The sequence below is a fragment of the Neomonachus schauinslandi genome, chromosome 5 (assembly GCF_002201575.2).
Source record: "Neomonachus schauinslandi chromosome 5, ASM220157v2, whole genome shotgun sequence".
NCBI classification, from domain to species: Eukaryota; Metazoa; Chordata; class Mammalia; order Carnivora; family Phocidae; genus Neomonachus; species Neomonachus schauinslandi.
Genome location: NC_058407.1, coordinates 66,268,862 through 66,295,123, shown reverse-complemented (window position 1 = coordinate 66,295,123; position 26,262 = coordinate 66,268,862). Strand labels below are relative to the sequence as shown.

Genomic DNA, 26,262 nt, shown 5'->3' with positions numbered 1-26,262 from the left:
CGGGCTCCCTGCTCAGCGGGAAGCCTGCTTCTCCCTCTGCCACTCCCCCTGCTTGTGTTCCCTCTCTCGCTGTGTCTCTCTCTGTCAAATAAATAAATAAAATCTTAAAAAAAAAAAAAATACAGATCTTCCAATGCCAAAAGTTTATAATGAGTTGAATGTCTTCTCTTAGCCCAATCAGCTCCAAACCACTAAAAACAAACCCTTCATTAGGCAAAATCAGATGTATTGACCCATTGCTATGGGGGAGACCACACACTAGAGAAACTGCCTGGCATCTCCCCAAACAAAGGGAAAGATAGAGTTAGGACTGATAGAATTCTGGAGGAATAGAGTTTAGGTAACAATTTAAATAAGTCATTGTCTTGATAGGTTCCAAGCAAAGCAAGGCTGGGTGGGGTGGTTAACATCCCATCTGGACTGCAAAGGAGACCGAGGGCCTGTTTCCTTGGGGGGGAAAAAACAACAACAAGATGGATGTGGAATGCTGAGTGCTCAAACCCCTTATCTGAAGCTCTGCACCTGGGCTGTAAATCCAGATTGCTTCTCTGTGTCCAAGTAACTTAGCCCCTGGGCAAGTGGGTGGTTTCTTACTGGCATCATCTCAATTTAAATCAAAGTATTTCAAATTTTGATAGTCTCTGATTTTAGACAATAGTTCTCAGCGAGTGAGAAAGCAGTAGTCACTTAAAGGAGGGGGGTGTGATGACAGTTTACAGCTGCAGGGTGTCCTTGGGGGAAATACTGTTTCCTGTTAACTCTGCAGCTGTCTTTATCTGTATCTTTTATTCCAATCTGATGAATGGCAGGATGGATTTTTACCATCCAAGCTATTTTTACTTTCTCATTGCCTCAATGAACTGCACTGGACATGTAGCATGCGCAAGAAATAAGCTTTTGTAAGATTAAGCTGTTGGCATTCTGAAGTTTTTGTTTAGTTTAGTTTAGTTTAGTTTTGTTTTGTTTTACCAGAGCATAACCTAGCCTATTCTGGATGTCATAGACATTTCTATTTTAATTACATTTCCATAAAATGAGTTATTGGCTTAGGGGCTGGTAGCAGGTGGTAGAAAACTATTACTGGAAGATGAAAGGAGGTATATACATATTCTTCAGGAGCAAAACATTTGGTGCAGTTGTCATCTACAGTAATTTGTGTGGCACAGAGAATGTCTAATAATTTATGGTTTAGGAAGAAGAGGTTGGAAAATAGAATGTTTGTAGCCTGTGTTGCTGATGATGAAGTTTGGCACGGTATTAGAAGAAATAAGCTTAGGAAGGAATTGGCCAGTTTGCATGCAGGAAAGGGACTAGAGTGTCCACAAGTTTGGGAATTTATAGGGTTGCAAAAGGCAACCATTTCTGAACCTCAGACAGTGAAAAGTAGCATTGAGAAATGCTTGGTTAAGGGGTGCCTGGGTGGCTCAGTCAGTGAAGCATTTGCCTTCGGCTCAGGTCATGATCTCAGAGGCCCAGGATCGAGTCCTGCCTCAGACTGCTGGCTCAGCAGGGAGTCTTCTTGTCCCTCTGCCTCTGCCCCTCCCCCTGCTTGTGTTCTCTCTCTCTCTCAAATAAATAAATAAAATCTTTAAAAGAGAGAGAGAGAGGAGAGAGAGAAATGCTCGGTTAACAAAGTCTGATTAAAACTCAAACCTGTAGCAAGGATCAAATCAAGTTAGAGCCATTGGACATATTGTTAAAATCTCTGTATTGGTTAGGGTGGCACTTGCTGTATCTTTTCAGTTGGACAGACTAGCTCAGGGTAAATGTGGCTGTCCCACCAAAGATAGGCCCAAGGTAACTGCAGTTGAGAGAAAGAGAGAGAAGTTGGGGGGGGGGGTGCAATAAACCAAAGAAAATGTAGAAAACTCAAGAAGTATGACTAAAGAGAAATGAAAACATATGCCTGTTCAAAAACTTGTACACAAGTGTTTATAGCAGTATTATTCATAATAGCCAAAATGTGGAAACAACCCCAAAGTATATCATTTAATGGATAAATCAAATGCAGTATATTCATACAATGGAATATTATTCATCAATAAGAAGAAATTAAGTGCAGATATATGCTACAAAATGGATGAACCTTGAAAACATTATGCTAAGGGAAAAAAAGTCAGTCACAGTAATCAATGGTCCACTTCTCTGTTATCCTCACCAGTGTGAGTTCTTTAAGGACATTGTGTATCTTTGTATTCCCGGCTCCTGCAAACAGTAAGTAATCAATAAAGGGTGATGACAGCAACTGTAACTTACTGAAGGTTTCCCATATCTCGGTGCTAAGGTAAAGGCAGTACCCACAATATTTCATTCAATCCTGATAGTCATATGTAGGTCTGTTTAACAAATATTGGGCGAATGAGTCTCCCCGAGTCTTTGTGTCTTCAGCATGGGAATCAATATAGTGTAAGCCCTTACTAGAAACACCCTCTTCCCCGAGGTTTCCGCACATTTCCGAGAGCTTGGTTTTTTTTCACAGTCTCTTCCTGCTTTTATTTTTCTATTCCTCCTGAATTCCTGACCTCACTTGGATCTTTTCTCCTGCCCATGTCATCTCTCGGCTTTATATCAAACAGGGAACATGGGCCTTTGCTTGAAGTCACCACGCTCATTAGCATGAGGTAGTTGGGGGTAGCAGATTGTTCCCCAAAGTCTTGAGAAAAACAAAATAGCATGTTGCATTGCAGCACTGCATACACTCTAAAATTGAACCTGGTGCCAAATATCTCTGAAAGAATACACAAGAAACTGTTAACTGTAGATGCCTAAGGAGAAGGGAATCAGAGGGTTGGGGGCTCAGGAGTGAAAGATGGGCTTTTCATACCACAGGCTTATGTCATCTTTTCAAGAAAACAACAACAAAAAAATGCAATTTATAAAATTGTTTTTTAAATTATTACTTCGCTCTTAAAAGTCCCTTGGCCAGGGGCGCCTGGGTGGCTCAGTCGTTAAGCGCCTGCCTTCGGCTCAGGTCATGATCCCAGGGTCCTGGGATCGAGCCCCGCATCGGGCTCCCTGCTCGGCGGGCAGCCTGCTTCTCCCTCTCCCACTCCCCCTGCTTGTGTTCCCTTTCTCACTGTGTCTCTCTCTGTCAAATAAATAAATAAAATCTTAAAAAAAAAAAAAGTCCCTCGGCCATTCTCATCCTCAAAACATGACCTCCAGCTGCTTCTTGTCGTATCTCAGCCTTCTCCTTCCTCCCTACTCCCTTTACTCTCAGCCCTTATTCTCCACTTTCCCACCTCTTTTTTGGTTCTCCATTAATTGTGCCCTTTTTCCAGTTTTCCAGACTAGGCCCAGAAGGAGAAAGAAGGGGAAGTTTTATCTTTCATGTCTGAAGAGGCCATCTGTATTTTCCTTGAATCATGTATCAAGGATAGGAAGTGGCAGTCTGTTATTTTAAGTCACACCTATTAAGATGGCTATAATTTTTTCAAAATGAAAAGAACAAATGTTGCTGAAGATTGGAGAAATGGGAACCCTCGGGCATTGCTTGTCGGAATGTAAAATGGTGCAGCCACTGTGGAAAACAGTTTGGCAGCTTCTCAAAGGGTTAAACATAAAATTATCATATAACCCAGCAACTCCACTCCTAGTTATATGTCCAAAATAATTGGAAGCAGAGACTCGAACAGATATTTGTATGCCCTGTTCATAGCACAATAGCCAAAAGGGTGGAAACAACCAGTGTCCATCAGCAGATGAATGGATAAGCACAATGTGGTACATACATACAATAGAATATTACTTAACCATAAAAAGGAATGAAATTTTGTTATATGCTACAACATAGATGGACCTAGAAACATTATGCTTAGCAAAATGAACCAGACATGGAAGGACAAATATTATATGGTTCCACTTATATGTGGTACCTAGAATTCACGACCTTATAGAAACAGAAAGTAGGATACAGGTTACTAGGGACTGAGGGGAGGGGCTAGAGAGAATTGTTGTTTAATGGGTACAGAGTTTTTCTTGGAGATAATGAAAAAGTTTTGGGTATGGAGAATGGTGATGGTCACACAACATTGTGCATGTATTTAGTGCCACTGAATTGCACACATATGAATAGTTAAAATGATAAATATTAGGTTATATTAATTTTATCATAATACCCCTCCCTCTGAATACCATGCTCTCTCTACCTGCTATGTATTATTTCCCCCATTACAGAGATGCAGACTCAGGCTTAGGAAAATAACATTCTCAAGGTCACACATCTAGGAAGTGCAGGATTGGAATTCAAATCCAGGTAGGCATTCAAGGCTTCTGTTAATTGTATACTGCACTAAATCATTCTCTTATTTACTGTACCACTTTATGATAGCACTTCCAATATTAAATTGCAATTAACTGTTGGTCTGTTCCCCTCGTTTGATTGTGAACTTCTTAAAGGAAGGAAAAACTTTCTCCATCTTTGAATGCTTAATGATCATCTCAGGAGCTGACACATGGAATCTTCTGGAAGCTGAAGGCATTGCTAAGGGTTAGGCCAAGACCCAGCTTAGGGCTTGGTCTGAAATGGGGCTGTAATGGATTCCATCAAGTAACTCAGCAACTATTAATGTAGCACTTACTCCAAGTACTGTTAGATGTTGGGGTGCAGGGACAAAGGACACAGTCTCCCACCTCAGGGACCTTCAGTCTAGTGGGCCAGGTGTGGACAGTGAGACAGTTTTAGAGAACCATCAGATACTTGCTCCAAGAGTGCCTAAGGTACAATGGAGGAGAAAGAGGAGGAAAAGAGCAGGAAACAGTGTTCCAGGCAGAAGACAAAGCATATATGAGGACATGGAATGTATAAGGCTGGGGTGGGTTCTGGGAATAATTCTTTGTGGTTGGGATATGGCGGGAGGGGCGGGAGATGTGCTGTGATACAAAGCTGGGGAGGTGGAAGGGGTCCCAGTCGTGAAGGACCACCAAGATTTGGGACTTCGTGCTGATGGATGGTTTTCAAAAGAGAACTGACATGACCACATCTGTTCTGTGGAAAAAGTCTGAATGCAATGTGGGGAATGGATTGGAGAGGGGCAAGGCTGGAGTCCCAGGGTGGATTCTAGAAATGCCGGTGGCTTGAAACCATCTGAGAAGGGTTGCAAGCCAAGGGTTATAGGAAGGGCGCTGTCACTCAAGGGATGTAACATAGATGCCAGAAACAGGGACTGATAGTCTAAGGAAGCTGCCGTCAGAGAATGCAGAGGTCAAAGATGGAGTCCGGGAGCCAGGCTGAGTCAGAAAGCAGAAAGTGGATGCCAGCATGGGGCAAGGGTTCCAAAACTGGAATCTCAAGGAATCTAACGAGCCTTCAAGACCCCAGAGGAAACGTCAAAGCAGCAAGGCATGTCCCCTTTTTATGAGAGGCAGGATGAGAAGAAGCCAAGCATTTGGGGCCTGAGATCTGTTCTGATGTATGTCTCTCTGCCCGGTCCCCTCTACTTACTCTGCACACCGTGTAATCTTTTCTTCTCCCATTGAGCTACACTGAGATTTTGAGCGATCATTAATTCAACGATTATTCAGCATTCCAGATGAACTTGTCACTTTGATAGAGCCCTTGGGACACAGAGACCAAACATTGGTCGTGGGATGGAGACGCCTGTCTTCCTTGTAGCCGGGGTTGAGGGGCACTGAGGAGCTCAGGCTGCTGTGGATTGTGTAGGCACCTCATTGCATCGAGCAAGCTCAAGAAAGGATAAATAGAAAAAAAACCCAATATTTATTGATTATATATTAGTTTAAAACATGAAATGTCCAGTTGTGAGGGTGGAACATTGAGAAAAAATTGGCAATTTCATGTGGTTCCGACTGTGTAAGTCACCTTGTGGGCCTCAGAAGTACATAATTGACTTAATCAGTCACATTCACCATTGGTCCCAGCAGGCCTCCTTTGGTCTGTCAGTTCCCCCCCCTCCCCCCCACACCACCAGAGAACTAGAGTCCTGAGCAGCTTCCATCCACCTGCGTGGTCTCCCCTCCCTGCCTTTTTAAAACTCTCCCACAACAACCACTATCTTGAATGTTGTGTATGTCACTCCCTTGCTTCTTCCTCTAATTGTTGTATCCAGCATATAAGTATGCTAATCAAGATACTCTATAGTTGTCGTTGTTTGGAACTTTATGAAAAGGACATCATGCTCTAAGTATGTGATATTCTGAGACTTGCTTTTTTCTTCAAGGTATTACTAAAATGAATGGTAGTTCATTCATTTTCAGTGTTTATAATATTCCATTGTGTAATATACAGTGAAAGACACTTTCTGGGTTACTTCACTCCATCTCCAAAACAACCCCCTAAATGGGCAGTTAATATTCATCCTTTCTTTGAGAGCAAATTAATTAATGGCAAGACATCAGGACTGAGGCTTGAGTCTCAACTCCATCACTTTCTGGGCAAGTTACTTAACCTTGTAAGGTTGAGGCTTGACCTACAAGCCTCAGTTTCTTCTTCAGCAAAATTTAGATTAAAAAAAAAAAAAAAAAGCTCCTGCCTCAGGGACTGTAGTGATTATCCTCAGTGTGACCTGGTAGGTGGTAAGCACGAAATGATGTGATTGATGGTAGATTTTATTACAAAGTGAGCCAACGGGGGCATAGGCCGGTTAAGGAACCTGCCAGCAATTAGATAGCTAGTAATGGCAAACCAGAACTTGAACCTGTCTTTGCACAACACAATGACAAGGTCATGCTTTTCCCCAAGACCTTCTCAGTGTATTATGGTGTGTGTGTGTGTGCGTGCATGTGCGTGTGTGTGTGTGTAAGAAGAAAGGGTGCTTGTTTAAAATGCAATTCACTATGCTTTATCTCACAAGCAAGAAGGAGTTTCTCTGGCTTGCTTCATTGCTTCACTACAGGCGGTAAGTACTAAACATTTCTTGTTGGAACAGTTTATGAGAGAAGAATGTTTTCAAATTTATGAGGCTCTCATGCATTTTGAGAAGAGATTTTCATATTCCACATATTTCCTTCTTTGGATCTTTCTATTTAGGGATCAGTTTAAAAATACAATCCCTCTATCTGGAGCAAAAGGGTTGTGAACTCCAAGTTCCACATCTCTTGAGACTTTCAGTCACTTTCAAGGAGAAATACAAAAAAATGAAAGGAAATAAAAAAGAAATATAGCTTATTTTTGGCTTGGAAAACAGCACGATTCCATGATAGGTTGCAGTCGATTGGAGACACTGGAAGAAAATCCATCATTTACCAAAACTTAAAGGGTGCTTTTCCCCCTCAAGAAAACTACTGGAATTACATCCTTAAAATAGGCATCTTCTATATATTTGGTTTCTTTTACTGCCTGTTGACCAGATGCCTTACTTTAAAAAATCATATCAATGTGTGATTTTGCCACATTTCCAGTAAGAATGTGTATAACTTTGGAAGTTTAAAGCTATACATCGAGGACCTGGGAATAATTCCAGAAACCCCTGAGAAATAGATGATTCATGGGATTAGTTTGTGATCACTTGTCCTTTTAAAACTAAAGACTAGATCTAACCAGAGTTCAGTTTTTCTTAAAGATTTCTTCCCCTGTCTATTTGAAAAGACTATGGCTTCTTCCAGCAAACTGAGGGCACTTCTTGGCAATGGCATCATCTTTGACTAGGGGGCAGGAAATAGATTATTCAATATCTGTATCGATTCTCTACTTTGATTTCTTTACCTGCTCTACCTTAGGAATAGATACCTGGAAGGACCTGAGTATTTCCTCGGCCACATATTCATAGTCAAGGAGACTTGACCTCTCTGTGACCCTAGTGTCAATCTGGAGGTCATTGGGTTGTACTGATGTCAAGATGATTGGGTTATAGATAGGATGCAAGGGCACCACCACCTTGTCAATAAGGAGAGAAGGAGACTGTTTGGAAATGGTGACTCAGTAGCTCAGCCTCAGACTGGCAGGATGCTTCGTATCTTGGGGTCTTGTTCTCCTGAAAGAATTTAGAGCCATGTTTTCAAACCATGTTCCATAAGGCTCTAGATTAAGGTAGCACCTCATGAGCCATTGTGGAGAGATGAATCAGGTGGAAGGAGGTTGGGAGCTGGAGATCTTAGACTATAGACCTCACCCCTCCCCATTTCAGCCCCCGCACAGCTCTGCTTTTATCTCATTTATAGATTGGACTCTACATCAGATTTTTTTTTAACATAGTCAGATGAGAAAGTTGAACTTACCAGAACTGCTTTCAGGGAAAGTAAGTAGTTAAGAAGAATACTAAGATAAGTCCAATAAATTTGCATTCAGTAAAATGCCATCTCAGGAAAGTAAATCCCAATGACTTAAGGACTTTTTAGACAGGTTTGAAGACAGAATAGAATTACTCGTGGGAATCGAAGACAGGCTGCACAACATTGTGGAAGGACAGGCAGAGAAAATCTCTAGTTCACATCACAGTCAAAGGGACTTGGGAGAAGAAATATGTCAAATGGGATTTTATAAAGTGGCACACAGTGGCACGTGCAATGTAAAAAAAAATTCTTTGCTATCTACCTCTCTTGACACCCCACACCCCAAACAATATTTAGTAAAACTTGCTCAGTAAGGCTTCAAGGCTTTCATTGTGAATAGATTCTCCCTGGAGAAGGCAAGAGATACCGAGGTTTGCAAACTGATAGGGTAGAGAAAAAACAGATACCATACACATGTTTCATTTGGTGATTCACCAGAAGAGCTCCCAAGACTCAAAAGCAGATAATACTCACTGCTGATTTATTACAGCAAGGGATACAGAGCAAAAGGAAGAAGGAAAAGATATGCAACAGAGGAATCCAGAGAGGTCTGGCACAGGGTTCCAAGAACTTCCTTGTCCGAGGCCACACAGGAATGAGTGCTCTTTCTCTAGCAGTGACCTACAGGGACTCGTGGGGAATGTCTCTGCTCAGGGAAGCCAAAATGAGTCCCAAGGTCCATGGCTTTTATGGGGGACTGATTACGTAGGCATATTCTGCTTGGCAACCGGTCTTGGCAACCAAAATTCGGGACCCCAACAATGAAGCCAGGTGCACATCATTAATCTTGGTATCTGTGTAGAGCAACCTGAAAAGCCAGTATGGCATGGGCTGTTGCTTTGGGTATATGTAACAAAACCATCAAACACTAACATAAAAAAACATTCTGAGGCCCACATTCCCAGGAGTTGGCCAAGGAACATTCATGGTTCCCTTGAAGACATAAGTAGTAAGCAACCGGAATAACCAGACGTGGTGCGTGAATTTCTCCCCTCAAGGATACCTGGAGCACAACCAAATCTGGCTAGCGTTTGAACTGGATTTCACCGCCCCAAAAGCACTTATATGGAGTAGAGGTTAGAGATGGCTTCTGCCACCTGGAGGCAGATCACAGGTTAGGCAAGAAAGCCTTCTGTCAGAGGCTTCCGGTTGAAGATGAATGAACTATCTAAGTCGGAGTGTTTAATTTCATGGTACTCGCTGTATTTATTTTACAAGTATTTAGTAAATTTTTACTTAAAAGTTTGAGCCTCACCTCAACTATGCTATAAGAAATACAGGGCATATTTATTCATTCAACAATTATTTTGAGTACTTAATGTGCTATTTGCTGGAGTGTTGTGAGTGAATGTTGGGGATAAATTAATAAAAAGACAGTTGTCTGCTCTTATGAAGCTTACAACTCATGTAGGGAAAATCAGAAAAAAAATTTAAGGAAGGAAAAAAATGTAATTTAAGGAAGATATAATCCATTGAGTTGGGGCAAAGTCATAAAAGAAGACAGGTGTTCTACCTAGAAGTCTAGAAAAAGGAAATCCAGAGAAAATGAGTTTATTGGTATCACGAGGCTGCTTTATCAGACACTTTTCTGCGTGCCTTCCTAACTAGGGTGACCAACCATCCCAGTTGGCGTGGACTGAGGGGTTCCCCAGGATGCAGTACTTCCAGTGCTAAAGCTGCGGCAGTTGGTGACCCTATTTCCAGCCCATGACCATGTCACTCGTCCTCTGAGAACTGTTCTCCCCACCACAGGGTTGGGTCTTGGCAACCATGTTTTTGTGCTGTGTCACCCTGCCCACCCAACTGTATTGGAGATCAGGACCCATTATTAGCCAGTGTTGATCTTGAGAAGTTGGCTAAAAAAATTGCTCAGAATCTAACTGCAGAGCTCTATAGTGAGCTCTCATAAGTTTCTGTCCTTAAGGTCTCTTGGACAAATCCAGCATTTGATCTTTGGGAAGCCTGTTTATCTTTTAATTATCTGAGGTATCTGATCTCCTGCTAAGTTCTCTTTTCCTCTGCCACCATTTTTGCTTAAGCTAAGTGGATTTTCTTTACTGTTACCAGAAACTTAACTAAGCCAATTGTCCAGGAAAGAGGATTTCCAAGTCAGGACAGACTACTCTGGCTCTTTAGTTAGAAACATTCCTAGAATATTCCTCAGGTTTGCTGGAAATATCTTTTGACATTTCCCTGGTTATAGAACTGTATTTTCATCCCTCGAGTAGACCTATCCACCAAAGATATTTATTTCAGATTAATTGGCATTCTGCTTCATTTCAATATCGTTTCTTTAGAGTGGCTAATTCAAAGTGTATGGATTCTGTTAAAACTGGAGTCTGACACATAACCCCACCCTCTTTCCCTTGGGCATGTTAATTGTATGCAGTAGGCATTCAATTAAAACTTCTCAGAAGAGTTAAAAAAAAAAAAAAAAGTCCAGCAGAATTTGTGACACACCTGAATTGAAGAACAAAAGGCTTAGAGAAGTTGTCAGTGAAAGATTTTATTTATTTGACAGAGAGAGAGAGAGAGACAGTGAGAGAGGGAAAACAAGTAGAGAGAGAGAGAGCGGGAGAAGCAGGCTTCCCGCCGAGCAGGGAGCCTGATGCGGGGGTCCATCCCAGGACGCTAGGATCCTGACCTGAGCCGAAGGCAGACGCTTCATTGAGCCACCCAGGAGCCCCTCTGCTGGGCTTTTAAACCAGAAATAACTCCTTTCCGCTTGATCATTGCGACTGGATTATTCTCTTGCAGGAGATTTCGCTTGCCTTTGCAACCACTCCCAAGCACACCTGCTGTTCTATCTTCCTTTTTGTTTCAGCCCTGGATATTTCGCTGTACCTGCCCTAAGCTTCCAAGGCTCTCGGTAGGCCATACCTGAACTACCCCGTGTGTCTTAGCAAGCCCCCTCATAGCTAGTCATATCCAGGGTCGGTCAGATAAACCTCAGCTTGTCTACGGATTGCTCAGCAGCCACGGTGCTTCCTCATGTTCTCTGGACTGGTGCACCTGAGCTGAATTCCTCGGACTTCTTCCTAGACCATTTTTCAGTGCCCCTTACTTTCACCTGTGTGCTCCCACATCGCCTGGGTAGGATTCTGGGTGGGGTGGAGGGGGCATAAAACTGTGGGCTGCCTTCCAGATCTGTGGTATCAGACTATAGTCACATTCTCCAAAGAGCTCCCAGATGATCCTGATGCACTACTGTCCCACCAACAGCAGGCCCAACCCTGGGTCCTTGAGGTGTCTTTTAGCAGTTTTCTTATTCCTCTTCACACTTAGTAAACTTTAGGAACGGACAAACTTTTTTCTGACCATGCTCTTCTTCATTACAATCGTTACCATTACAGGAGACCCACTAAGCTCTGATGGTATAATGCATCAGACAGGGCTTATCCCGTTACCTCAAAGAAAACACAGCTACTCAGGATTAAGCATGTATTTATTTTAGTTCAGTTAAAACAAACATACATTGTTTCATTGAAACGGTGTAGCACTCTTTGCCAACAAGTCCTAGTGGAACGTAGGCCTCTAACAATACAGTGGGGGTATTTACACTATATACAGAAAGCTCACACACCCAGGTTCTCAAAGAGCTTTCATTACACTAGATCACATTTGATTCCATTACACTAGATCACATTTTGAAACTACTGCATTTTGAAAATTAGACCTTATTTAAAATTTAAATGAGAGATCTGAATTTGCACCAAGTTTTCATGAAAAAAAAGTGATGTTCACCCAGTCTGTTTATTGCAAATACAATTTAAACAATATTTTAAATTTTTAGTGTTTACATAATTAGTCAATTTGTTTATATTGAAATCTCTGTACAGGTACTTTTGGGACAGTTCTTATAGATACATGTGAATTCATCAAAATGCAGTTAGGAAACTTACAGGAATATATACACTTGAACCCAAGACCCAAACCTGACATTATATACATTATATATTACAAATACATATGGACAGACAATGTATGTACAGATTATCATAAATATTGAAAAATAGGTTAGCTTTAATGGATTAATGCTGTTCTATAAATAACATTACAGTTATAACTGAAACATCCATGGAAGACAGTAATGCAAAATGAGGTGTCAAGACAGTGGTTTTAATACTGAAGACTGCTCATTAATGGGAATTCACTGTTTTAGGAACCTCAAGGCGGACAAGATAGCTCTAAGAAAATCATGCAATGGAGTTTACCCTAAGGCAGTTCGTTTTGAACCTCAAACAGCCAAAAGAGGATTGAAGGAGCCTCCCCACGTCAATTTGCTGTGAGAAGAAAATTCTTTTTTCCATTCCTTCCTGGTTGCCACGGTAGTTTCTCCCACATGAAAGGATGTAAACTGTAGAAAACAACTCTACTTGGTATTCCCAGGCAGGTCTCAGATACAAAATCAGCAATTCTTCCAGGAACTCAAGCAGAAGTGCCAATTCTTGGTCTGAACTAGAGGTGAGGTTCTGGATTTGAAGGGAGTGCCAAAGCCCAATTAAATGAAAGCAGTGCTGTAGAATCCATCTTTTCACTGCCTTTCTGGATGGTCCCCAATCACGTTATTTTTGTAGAAACACAAACGGACCATTGGTTTCACCCAATGTAGCACTACAAGACGTCTTCCAGTTCCACAAGGGTCTTCACAGACATATCCTGTCTGTACTTTAGTCACATATAATACAAGAATGTGTAACAAAAAACATGTCTGCCACGTTTCTAGCCCCTGCCTAAAACTAAAAATGCTTAGTTTAAGAGGAAACCTTAGAGCCAGAGGACCAATTGATTCCATTATTTGCTTCCCTCAACCACTAATGGAATTATGTATATTAGATTTTAGACATTATGCCTGAAGAGCAAAGTACCACATTATTTAATATATTCACCATACACCATAACGTACAATAAATGTGCTCTTAAAGCCAAGTAATTTTTTCGCTTCTAACTGGCATTGAAATGGAAGGGTGAACATGCAGTTGGACCAACTACTTACACTCAGGTTGCACTGTTTTTCCCTAGCTAACCATTTGTTGGATGTAAACAAATAATTCTGTGTTGTACAAGAATGAGATGACAATCCAGTGCAAATTAGTTTTAAAAACTTACTGCATGAGAAACCCAGTGGCCAATTTGAAGAGAACTTATACCAAATATCAGTGAAACCTGTGAATTAGACCTCTACTGTAGACAAAACATGAACACAACTAAGCCATACATTATCAAGTAATTCACACTTCCAGTAGGAGATGAGCATTCTGAAAAGTTGTACTCTCTGGATTGAACAGTTTTGGCCTATAGCCATCAAATGCCCATTTTCCACTGCTGGAAGCAATGTCAAAAAAAAGGGCTGGCCCAAAAAACCCAGAGCTGTCAATACATCTCTGGAGACAGATGCAACTGAATAAACCCTGTTTTACCCAATTGCACTATTTGGTACCTCAAAATTAGTTATTTTACTTCCCACAGAAATATCTGCTTTGTATCTTCCATTCTAATAGACTGAAGCCATAAATATTTCAGTCTGAATGACGCAAATTATTTGGGGCCAGAGAAGAAAAGTGATGAATGAGTTCATCTGATTTGGTATAGCAATAATCAACCAGTTACTCTTTAATGGTGAAATCTGAATGGAAAAAACTATGCTCCTATTCATGGTACAATTTTTTGTTACATCATTTTCTCTAAAAACTTTTTTGGGTTAAAAAAAGTATTTGGCTTATTATGCCTACAAAAAGGCAAATCATTTCACAATACTAGTATTTGTTTTTAAATACCAATGATTTCTTCTTATGGAATTTGTTGACAATTGTTTTTGGATAAAGTTAGAAAGAAAGCCATTTTTTTAAAAGTAAAATAGTGCTTTTGAGGTCTTAAAATATTTTTGGTACAAAAAAATAATAGTGTTTTTCTCAATGGTTATTTCAATACTTTGCTGTAAATTAATAAGAATTGTTTCTCACATCGAATGGTTCCATTAGGCACATTCAAGTAAAATCATAAAATATCCAAGTTAAACAATGACACAGCCAAACATGTGGCTTGATAAAAGTTAAGAGTTCGTCCATTCTCTGGAATGGAATAAAATTGTCACTTCCACTAACCCGAGACTCGTGGTTTGGTTGTTAATATCCATTTCTATCATACAGAATAGTCTCTTTAAAAAGAAAAAAAAAAGTTCACTTATTCTGCACTCAGAAGAACCAGCGAGGAATCTGCACTTCAAAAGGAAGTGAAACTGAAAACGTCAGGTGAAATTTCATAGGAAGTTGAGAGTTGACTCAACACTGGCATCAAGTGGACTAGTGGAGTTTTAGCGGCACCAGTTAATGGCCATCTCCATGGGCATCGTGTACCCAATCCAAAACAATCAAGGCCATGCTTCCGGTCATCACCACTATGCCACTGATCAGGAAGAACAGAGCCTGCAATGAGCACAAAGAGAAAATGATTAGCCAACAAAAAAGCATTCCTTTCTACTTTTAAAAATGGGCTTGTAATCACTAAAATGATGTTGAGTGCTTCACAGAGCTACAGTTTTACCTTGCTAAAGAGATTTAAAACTGTCTGAAGTTACCAAGGGCTCACCGGCTCACCTATAGTACAAAGTAACTCAGTTTTTGAAACCTTCCAAAATTTTGCTTTTTCATTCCTTTGTCTCAAACGGAAAGGTAAATACTTTTCTTTGCTGAATAAACTACTTCATGTAATAAATAGAACAGGACTAGATTTTTGGGGGGTTTTTTGTTTTTTTGCATTTCCTAAAATTTCAAAATTTCAAAAGTTTAAGTCACAAAATCAAATCAAAGTCATCCTAAAATGCAGCCTGAGTCAAAGCCAGAGGTTTTTCAAAGAGACATGAGTAAGTTTACTCCTAATTCTACCCCCTTCAAATATTACTACCACTATGTATTTTGAATAAAACAAGATGACAGCTGTTTGTTTATAAACAATTTTGGTGCTTTAATCAGACTAGAATTGTAGCAGCGGAAGGACTCAGAGGCAGTCTTTTTCCTAAATAACCTCACCACCAGGATCTTCTGTAATTAACATACCATATTCTTTGTGAAATCACTTTTTATTACACTTTAAAGTACATTTTATTACTTTAAAGTATAGTGACAACCCCCCTGTGCTTTGCTTTGAAGACAGTTAGTTCGAAGGCCCAGTTAAGTGTTTGTTGAAGTGGGCAGTCCGACAAATACCAGTTCGACTAATGCTGAAAGCTGAGTCAGTATCTCCACACTGCACATGCGCTCTTTATCTCTATTCCTAGCTGTAAAATATCTCAACCGCTTTCTTGCAATTTACTTAGGCCTCTATTCGAAGGCAAACTTTCACCTTCCCTGCCCCAACCTTCCACCTGTGAAGTATGCCATTAAAGAAATATTCACTAGAAACTTAGAAGAAGAGAGCTAAGGGACTAAAATCAGGTGAGGAAATTCTAGTAACTAGAAGATCACTACTGTTTCTGTAAGTCAGAATAGCTCACTCACCCCAATCTTTTGTACAGATTTCATAGGTTCTTTCTTCACTAACTTGATATAGAAGGCAGATGGCAGAATAAAAATCAACATAGCAGCTGCAGATGCCCCTGGAAAAGAACACAGACCATTTCTTGAGAATTCAATGGATCACTTGTCATTCCTTTTTTTAAACTTTAAAATCGCTGATACGGGAAAGAACTCTGACACTTTCTAAAACTTACCAATGAAACCAAAGATATCTCTAATTGTTGGGACAAAGATGACAAGCAAATTGGTAAATGCCAAGATAGACACTGTAATGAGACTATGACGCCACCAACTGAAATCTTTTGCCGCACACAACAGGTGAGTTACAGAACTCCGGATCTGCAAGAACAAACAGAGAAATGAAAACTCCAGCTTCACATTAATGGGGGGAAAAAATTCCCAAATAATAGGGAATATATCTTAAAAAAGAAAGAAACTTTCTAAATACGTAAATTGTGCCCCTTCCTCTACTGCTATTTCCTTAATATCTGAACAGTGAAAGTCATTTTAGGTCTTCAATTATGGGAAAAAATTACCCAGGTTGTTTTGAAAATCTAGAAAATAAAGAAATCCCTTCAAACCACCATCAACTTGGTATTGCTCTAGTACTGTTTCCCTTCTCACAGAAGAGGAAAATCTCACAAGTCTTCACATGTTTAAAAACTCATTCCTGGTGAGCGGAAGGAGGGCGGGTGACTACTTACCGGGAAGATGACTACTGGTACCGTCAGGGTGACAGCCACCAGCACAGCCAAACGAACAACGAGAAGAAGAATATCACTTCCCATGATGGTAGAGTAGGTATGAAGCAACTCTGACTCAACGTGTTCTATGGGGAAAGACAAAGGAAAAAAAAAGCTTCAAGTGAGCAGTTTCCTCTAGAGATTAGGTGGGAAATCTAACTTACAGCAAATTTGCACCAAAGTTATTAGCTACTCACAAAACGACTATAAACTAAGAGGCTAATAAGATTAATTTGGAATTAGGGTTAATGCAATTAAAATAACATCGAAGGAAAATTTTCCTAAATACCAAGTAGAGATTTAGCCACATGACCCCCATCAAAAACAACAGGAGCTAAACAGCTAAATCCCATGGTCTGGCTTACAGTTTGTGTTGTAGAATTTGAAAGTGACGGGAAGAGGAGATAGACAGCATGAACTCAGATGCAAGCACGTCATATAAAAATGCCACCAAGTGACTAATTATATGAACTTGGGCTTGAGAAATTACTGATTAATAAAGAGACTATAGGAAATTCTAAGCTCTCAATTCAGTTTCTCATCCCAAGTAGGAAATACACCGACACAGATCGAATTTAAGTGATAGATTATACACGTGCAAGTATCAATTTTATTTCACGAAGTGTTTTTTCCTGAAATCTAGACATTATTTACCGTAAAATGTCAGGTATCCAAAAAGGGCAGCAAGCAGGTACATGAGAAACATGGCGAAAAATGAAATCTTGGACACATTCATCATTCTTCTACGGCTGCGACTACGTAAATTCAAAGAAAAATACAAATATATACTTGAGCAGTACTTATAGCAAAATCTAGTATTTTTCTAACTTTCCCAATAAATTTATATAAAAATAGGTAAAGCACTCACCCTTTGAGTTCTTCGTAAATGGGAAGGATAGCAGGATGACAGACAAATGAAAAGGTCAAAATTGGCACAGCGTAGACAGTCTGCAAAAAATGTAAAAATTTACTTAAAATCCTTATGTAACACACTTGGGTCATCACAGTTCTGCACTTTGTATTTTATAGTAACCAATTTTAGAATCAAACCCTAAAAGTTTCACTTGCATAATTAGATTCCCTTCTTTTAATCTGTTCACTAAGTGTGATCAACATGCTAACGTCAGATTGTGTCAATTATTAACATCATAGAATTATTTCATTTCCGTTCTCCATCCATTTTAAGATATAAACTAATGCTTTCTTCTCAGTCTTCAATAATTCATGTTTTCTGAAGATTATTACCCCTCCTCCCTTTACCTTGGGAGTTGTTTTTAAATTTCCTGTGGATAGTATCCCTCTCTTCTTCCCTAAAATCTTAAGAAAATAAAAATTGTATTTAGTTACCTGTGAGTTGAAGATGAAATAATGTGGTCTGCAAGAATCATCGTCAGTCATATTAAATACCATCTCAGGTGCAAAAGCCGTTGGCCGTGTTAAGGTGCTGTTTAGCGTCTCATTAATTATCAAACCAACTTCCACAGGGCAAGGAATCTGAAATTTCTTGCAAATCACCTGAAAACATATTATTTTGCATTTGTTAAACTAAGTAACATGACTGGGCTCATAAACAAATCTCTAGCTTTAAAGAAGAGTTTTACCTACCACGATCAGGAAGAACATCATACACAATAAGGAAAGGCCACTGGTATATCCCAAATATCCTGTAAGGGAGGCAGAAATTATTACTTTAATACAACAGATTTCAGGCAAATATATTTTCTCAACTTTCAGGCAGTAACTTGATTCTGCCTGAAAGACTTTAGTATGAATACAATATTCAATTTTTAATTCTTATATACTGAGGTATAGAATTACTTTAAAATATTTGCTAATAACTAAAATAAAGACACTTTCATTTTGTATTATTATTTACAAAGTGCAAATACTATCAAGGTTCAACAAAATATTCTGGCCTCTCCTGGTAGCCACCTGCTAGGATTTTGAAAGGCCTTTTGAAAGGTGTGTACACAGCAGCTCCCAAAGTTATGTTTTTGGGGCCTTTTAAAAAGCTTTCAATTTCTATTAAGAGAAAGCCAACTAGCTAGTAAGAGGCTCATTTCAGTTCTCTTTAGAGATGGATTTACTCACCTAAATTTCTCAGCAGTGACAAAGGAAGAATGAGCACCAGCGACACAAGCAAAACCAAATAGTCACCGTTCAGATACCACAATCTGAATTAAAGAAAAGAAACACAAGGTCAAACCAATCATGAAAATCCCCAGAATACTATACACATCTTACTGGACTCATTTCATAGAGATACTATAAAAATAAACACACAAAAAAGCAGGTCTGGAAAATGCACTGCTTATTCACAAAAAGCCTACAGACAGGAATAAATGTCTAACTCTGTGCTAGCTGAATATTCACACAGGTTAGAGATGGGGTATGAACAGTGTAACTTTTGTCCCACTGTTTGCTCTGGGAAGGCTGCCAGCTGATTCATAACATAAAATGCTTCTTAAAGGCTTGATACTAATGTAGGGAACAAAGCAGCATTGTTAAGCCAGTAATCTTATCTTGAAGCATTTTTAGGAGAATTGTACACCAAGTCGGTCATAGGTTTAGCTTGCCAATTTTTAATGCTAGAAACAAGCAAATTTAAAACAAATTTCTTTCAGACATTTATTAGCAAATGTCATTATTAAAAACTCAAACAAGGGGGCGCCTGGGTGGCTCAGTTGGTTAAGTGACTGCCTTCGGCTCAGGTCGTGATCCTGGAGTCCCGGGATCGAGTCCCGCATCGGGCTCCCTGCTCAGCGGGGGGTCTGCTTCTCCCTCTGCCCTCTTCCCTCTCGTGCTCTCGGTCTCTCATTCTCTCTCTCTCAAATAAATAAATAAAATCTTAAAAAAAAAAAACCTCAAACAAGGAAATTTTTTCATACTTAGGTAAAACACATAGGCAAAGACAAACAACAAAACCCAATCCCCCAAAATCAGGATTTATTCCAGGTTGTCAAGAGTATGTTGTGACACCTTGACCCACCTTGACTCCAAAAATAGTCAAAAAGGTCCCTTCTGAACTTAAAAGAAAATATCACCCATGTCTCCTCTAGGAGTTCTAGCAATGTCTTTTCCTTTCCAGGTAATCAACCATGCCCTCTTTTAAATCACTATTTTCAAATTAATTGTCCTGTGAATTCCACTCCACTTACTTACTTCAGCAACAGAGACCCCACAGAAAACTAATGTTTAAAGATCAGCTTATTAAATTTCTAAAGCCAAAGAGATAACCACACTTCCCTATTTTGAGATAATGAGCTGCAAGTAAGTGGGGAAGTAAATTGCCCTTCCCCGTGTTTACTTTAGATAAAAACCTGTTAGTCCACTGGGAGGAAGAACTGTGCTACAAGGATAAGGTTTCTACAACATGGCCATACATTTTCTGGCCTTACGCATTTAAACAGATTAAGTTTTAAGAATTTCAAATTTATAAAAAAAATCAGGACTGATTTGAAATGTAATTCAAAGCTTCAACCTGACTTAGGTTAGACTTCGTGTTACTCAGCTACAATTTCTTAGAGAATAAATATCAAGAGAAAGTTAAGCTCTAGAAAACCTGCTTTCACACACAGGTTAGAGAAATTATTATCCAGAATTACAGCACGAGCTTCGATCTTTGGTCTTTCATTCTTAAGACTTCAAATCAGTCTATGAGGGACTTCTTGGTCAATTTCAACAGGAACATTTACAAAAAATAATTTATTGATAACTATCTTGTATCAACTTTGATAAAATGTATCTAACCATTTTAGACTATAATTTTTCTTATGAGCAACCTTACTTAGCACCTACCCAGTTGTATCTTCAATGTTCATTAATGCCTGGATCACCAAAGGTAACTCATATTTCACTATGAAGAGGTAGCTTGACATAGCTGGAGGAAAACAAAATTATACCATTACAAGTGCAAAATGTGGCATGTGACACCAAAAGTAACGTGTCACCACTCTGTGCTACATAAAGAGCAAAAAGTGTACCCAAATCACCTTTTAAAAAATTCTTACCTCCAATGTTCTGCATTGTAATTGATCCAGAGGCTGCAAGCTTTCCAACTAATCCAAATGCTTTATGTCCCAACTGTTCATATAATAAAGACCCTAAAATATGAAGAACACAGAAGCATGAGGGAAGGAAGAAAATCCTGACAGGCCTAATTGTTTTAGAATTATCAAGAATGCTACCATACCTCCTTCATTGGCAGTTTTCAGAAGGAGATGAACAGAATACAGGGAAAATATTGACACAAATGTCAAGAGAATTCTGATGAGAGAAGGAAAAGGCACAGGGTTATAAATAAGCATAGCTATATTTAAAGACCATTCTTTTGCTCGTTATCAAAACATTAAATATGGAACATGTCCTGATATTTCTGTGCTAGACAGAAAGCCCCTAAGAACTGGTGTTTACCATCCTGGCTAGAGTGTCAACATCTTCTCTCAGCCTGGTACTAAGAACTCGCATCATGTCTCAGGTGTTAGTTCTACGGTACTGGTTAAGAGCTGGGGTTTACCCGCTGCATCCAATGTGTCAGGAGACCCAGGAAAGCTTAACTTTAAGGTGGTGGAGTTATGAGACTTATAATTTGGTTCTGGCACCATATATTCTTGCCACTTCTCTGCATTTTAATAGTTCCTTTTATCTGTAAAATGATGGTAATGTCTGCCAGTAAAAATCCAGCGCACAAGGTACTTGTGAAATCCAACTGAGACAGGTTCAGGAAAGACCTTGAGATCGCTTGGACTACATAAATAAGAAGAGGAATGGGACTACGAAGGGAGAGTGATACGAACATTGGAAGCATCAGGCACAGCTTAACAAACAATTGGGCACAAGTCAGAGAAGTAATCACTGAGACAACAGACTATATTGCACGCCATGGTGTGGAATACAGGCCCAGGGTCATGACGAAGTTAAACAATGCCTGTGCTAGAACAAGGAGCCCATCAGTCGGACTGGAGCAGCTCTTCGCTCCATAGATAGGGAGGGAACTAGAGGTTCCCTAATGTCACTTAGTTTTCCTTTAAGGATACAAATTCTCTCTCATTTCAGATTTCCTTTCCTCCCCTCCTGGGCAAGCCAAAGAAAATATGGATTTCTTTCTATTAAGAACAACAAGAAAAATATCAGGGAAACCCATAGAAAAATCTGCAAACAAGATGGTTACTTTTTTTGATTCTGTACAGGAAAACTGAATCCGGTACCACAGAAGGTCTGGCAAAGGAACTGAGCTCTGTTAGTTAAAACATAGGCGGTGGCACTGAACTGCCATTCTAACGCCAAAACCTTTATGAGGCCTAGTCAAAGGTGGAAAAATGACACCATTGGCCTTACCTCTAACTGAACAAAGCTGTTACTTTAATCAAAAACAGTCTTCAATGTATGCTGACAAATTCAGTCCTCCTTTCTTACACTGAGATTATAATGAGGGGTGAAGGGACTTCATAACCTTTGAGGTCACTTTCAAGCTCAAGGCTGAGTCTGCCTAGTAAGGTTAGCTAGAGCTGTTTAACCGCACTGTGACAGCCACATGGCTTCTGGCCCATTTATCTCTACATCCTCTAAATATACCTTGTAAAATACCAATGGGATTAAAAACTCCCTTCTGCACTTTTGATGTTATTTAACCATTTATTCAAAGGATTAATCGAACACATAGACCTTATTTTTTTTTTTTTTTAAAGATTTATTTATTTATTTATTTGACATAGAGAGAGACAGCGAGAGAAGGAACACAAGCAGGGGGAGTGGGAGAGGGAGAAGCAGGCTCCCCGCAGAGCAGGGAGCCCGATGCGGGACTCGATCCCTGGACCCTGGGATCATGACCTGAGCTGAAGGCAGTCGCTTAACCAACTGAGCCACCCAGGCACCCACACATAGACCTTATTAAAGTGTAATTTCAAAGGTGCAAGGGTAACATCAGAATTTTGCTGTCACTTATGAAACAGGTGCCATTTTATCTCATGTTAACTATAACCACACTGGCAGCATTTAAAGAGGGTCTCCAGTTGTTATAGTAAGAGTCAGGAAGTATTTTGGAATGAGGCCATTCAAGTTCCCCAGTAAAAACTTTAAAACTCTAGGGTCCTTCCTATGTAAATTCCTTCATCTTAGTAAAAGATCTCAGAAAGCTTCATGCTAATAAAGCAAACTGCTGGAATCCTAGCTTCCAATGTTCAAAGCCAGGCTTAACTTCAGTACAGTTCAGTTCTGCTTCACCCACAAAGCAGAACTTTGCAAAGGTCTGCTTTTCTTTTCATGAACATTCTATTCTGCTGGAGAAAATCACTTGAGTAGATGGCACCAGTCAGCTAACTAAAACACATCTGTCACAACGGGACAATTCCCTGCTCCCTGTAAGGTGTGGTTTCTTCATCTGCGCAATAAGTCACCCTATCTTCCACAGAAACTGCCTTACCAGGGGCTCCTGGGTACTTAAAATTAACAGCTACAATACAAATATCATTGAAAACGTATATTCAAATTCACATGTATTTTTATTTTGTACCTTTTCCCCCTTGGAAATAGGGTTCCTACTTTTCTTATTATATTATCTGAGAATCAGTGACCCCACACAGTGGTTTAAGAACCACTGCTCTAAAGTCTTCTATTGCTCCAAAATCCTATTCTAGGCATTTATGCTAGAAAGCATAGGAATAAATCATTTTAACTGGGCAACTAGGGAAAAGAACATTTAAAAGCAGATACTTATTAAAATATTTATTTTTTTGCTATGGCATGTGGCAATCACACAGACCTGGAAGAAATAAATATTAGAACAAAAACAAAAAACCCCCCCAACATATGGGTGTCTTTTCAGTGTCCAGAAAGTTATGACTCACTTTTCTTAGAACATGTTCTAGGTTAAGCAAATACCACCACACCCTATATATTCTAAAAAGTCTGTTTGCGCTATGCAAAGGTTCTTGGGGAGACTATGTCAATTTATAAACTGACCTGGATGTACCATGCTTATTAATATTTTTTGCTTCCCATTTTCCCAGAATAAATAACTACCTTGGATTTATCAATAGTTCTTTTTAAACATCCAACCCCTGTTACAACTTTGTTTTAACTATTCCCATTGACTTAAATACTTTTGGTTTAATTATCAGTTTTCAGTGTTGTCCTATTTCTAATTGGCTTTCTTGATATCATGCAGTTAGATACTAGAATAAGGAGGTTTTTGGATTTCTAATTTTAAATTTCACACAAATGATTTTTAAGTCAACTATTTCGACTGTAAATTCCGTCTCTGGAGCCATTAGTTTTATGTTTTATCATCATATTAACTGCCCTGCATGGCAGACTCACTACTTACACATACTTACATAAAAAGAGCAATTCCAGTATTAGCCATGGCATAAGAAAGCCCAAGGATTCCACTGCCCACAATCGCATTGCTCAGATTAAATACTGACATTCCAAAGGAAGTAGTACCTGGATGCTACATAGAGGGAAAACGATAACCAAACATATAACAATAATTAAATGGAGAAAACCAGCTTTGGGCAAGTTAGATTGAAATCTAAAAGTAAAACTATTCTTTTACTCCATAAAGCCACAGACACACAAATTGCTATTTTCAACTTACAAAGTCTGTTTCATACTTCTTCTTCCCCAAATTTGATTCAAGTAAAAAGTTCTGGTTTTCAGGATCTACATCTGCATAATGGCTGTGAGGGAAAAAAAGGAATTCTCAGTCGTTTTGAAACATACAACGGAATGCTTTAACACAAACTGCCCTTTAGTTGTCACACACCTTCCCAGAAATGCGTGTTAAGTAGGAGTCGCCTTTCACAAGAGGTACTGTCAATGCGACAATCGGATACTTTCAGAGATTACACACTCTCCAAATACTACGGTAAATTACCGCAACCGAAGCAGAGTCCTAGGTAAAGAACCCCTGACCCCCGCAAGGCGTTTAAAAAAGGAAAAAAAAAAAAAAAAGCACACAACTTCTCCCACCTTTTCAGAGCTGCTTGCTTGGTGGGGTAGGAGTAGTTGAAGTCGCTGTTGGAACTGTAGCTGCTGCTGTCCTCATCCGGGGAAATACTGAACCTTCCCATTTCGGCTTTCTTCATGCTGGCACCGGGAGGAATAGAGGGTGCAGCGAGGAACACTGGGCTCCTTTTGTCCTTGGCTGTGCACCGGCCCGCGCGGCTGCCTGCGAAGGTAGAGGCGGCGCGTCAAGACTGCGGCGCCCGCCCGCCGTGGTCACGTGACGCCGCCGGGAGGCGCAGCGCGGCTGATTCATCCCCGGCCAGACGAGTGGAAAAGTACCAGCTGAGCGCGAGGGGCGGGGGCGCGCCGAGGGGCGGAAAAGTACAGACAGCGGAGCCGCGAAGAACAAAGATGGTCCCGCCGCGGCGATGCGCCCGCAGAGGCCCGCGCCCTCCGGACCCCCAGGCCCCTCTCCAGAGAATTTTAGTATTGCACCCTCTCCATTATCCCAAGTCTGAGGGGAGGGGTGCACGGGGGCTCTGTTTCGGCTTTCCTCCAGCCTCTCTGGTCATGCACAGGCATGCAGGGCACACATCCCACCCAGTTTCTAGCATTTGCAACGGCAATGCGCGTAATCCGCCTTTTCATGCCTGGAGTCCCCACATGGGGAAATGCCTCTGCGGCAGAGAGCGGACTCAAAGGGGGCAGAAAGGGCTGACATGGGTCCTCTCCCGAAAAGGGGAGAACGCCCGTTCCTCGGCGACCAGAGGCGCCGAGAGTTTGTTTACACGCGCACGCCCGTGCCCTCGAGCACACTAGTCTACAGGCATTTGGCTCGCGAGCGCTTCGCCCGGCCGGCCACTCCTATGCCCGGAAAAGAAACTGATGCAATATCGATCTCCGATTATCAAATGTTCCTGGCCCGTCTTCCCCAATCGTGGCCTCTGTATACCAGAAGCCCGAACCTTCCTCCGCTGCCCCCATATTCCAGGCCCCCTCGATCTAATTTTTTAATTAATGCAAATCAGTCACAAGACTTGCCGCAGCGAAGCCGCGGCCGGGCTGGTTCCCCTCCCCCTAACGGGAGGATGCGGTTCCGCTCCCAGCGGGTACGCGGCCCCCGCGCCGCGCCCCTCCCCCGCCCGAAGAGTGCGGCGACCCCCGTAGGGGCCGGAACCGAAGGCGGGTCCCGCCGACCGGACACGCCAGTGCCGGGAGGAAACAACCTCCGCAGCTACCTTCCCGCCGCGGCCCCTCCCGGACGCCCCTCCCCCACTCCCGCCCGGGGCCCCGCGTCCTTCGCACAGACGCCCCCGCGCGCGTTACCTCGGTGGTCTCCGCTCCTGTATCCGGGAACGTCACGCAAACGCCTTCGGTGGGTTTTTCTCGGCTAACAAAAATCGTAAAACAAAAACAAAAACCAACAATAGGCAGGAGAAATAATTTTAATTAAAAAAAAAAGAAATGGCAAGTTGTTGCCACCCCAATTGTCCGGCGTCCACCGTCTCGAGGGAAAGGTGCGAGTATGCGGGAACGCGTGGTCCGGCTGCGGGCGCTGCTGTGGGGAAGACGCTCCGGGACGGCGGTGTCGCGCGGATATGGTTCTGTCTGCCGGGCAGCGGGTTATAGCGGCAGCTCAGGAGGACGCGTCAGGGGGCGGGGCCGCGGCCGCCCGGGTGCCTTCTCTTTGTGTATCAACACTACCTGGGCTCCGCCCCCGGCCCGCCCGGGCCCGCAGACCCCGCCCCCCCCCCCCCCCCCCCCCCCCCCCCCCACCCGGCCCACTCGGGCGGCCGGCCCCGCCCGCTGGCGTCCCCCACCCTGGGGCA

The 26,262-nt window shown here is 41.3% G+C and overlaps 1 protein-coding gene across 3 annotated transcripts; it reads right to left on the bottom strand.

Moving 5' to 3' along the window:
- Positions 1-11,656: 11,656 nt before the first annotated feature.
- On the bottom strand, positions 11,657-26,025 carry SLC38A2 (solute carrier family 38 member 2). Of its 3 annotated transcripts, XM_021704924.1 has the most exons (16): positions 25,760-26,025; positions 24,458-24,656; positions 24,084-24,165; positions 23,821-23,936; positions 20,679-20,752; positions 20,497-20,589; positions 20,285-20,366; positions 18,578-18,660; positions 18,092-18,150; positions 17,834-18,001; positions 17,355-17,434; positions 17,141-17,241; positions 16,448-16,572; positions 15,938-16,082; positions 15,726-15,823; positions 11,657-14,654 (listed from the first exon to the last, which is right to left on the bottom strand). In XM_021704924.1, exons 2-16 carry the CDS (start codon positions 24,571-24,573, stop codon positions 14,556-14,558), a joined length of 1,521 nt encoding a protein of 506 aa, XP_021560599.1. In that variant the 5' UTR covers positions 24,574-24,656; positions 25,760-26,025; the 3' UTR covers positions 11,657-14,555. The 3 variants fall into 3 exon arrangements, with proteins under 3 accessions (XP_021560599.1, XP_021560600.1, XP_044771370.1); XM_021704925.1 differs by lacking the exons at positions 23,821-23,936; positions 25,760-26,025 and having other exon boundaries at positions 24,458-24,548; XM_044915435.1 differs by lacking the exons at positions 23,821-23,936; positions 24,084-24,165; positions 24,458-24,656; positions 25,760-26,025 and adding an exon at positions 21,523-21,536.
- Between the last annotated feature and the right edge of the window lie 237 nt (positions 26,026-26,262).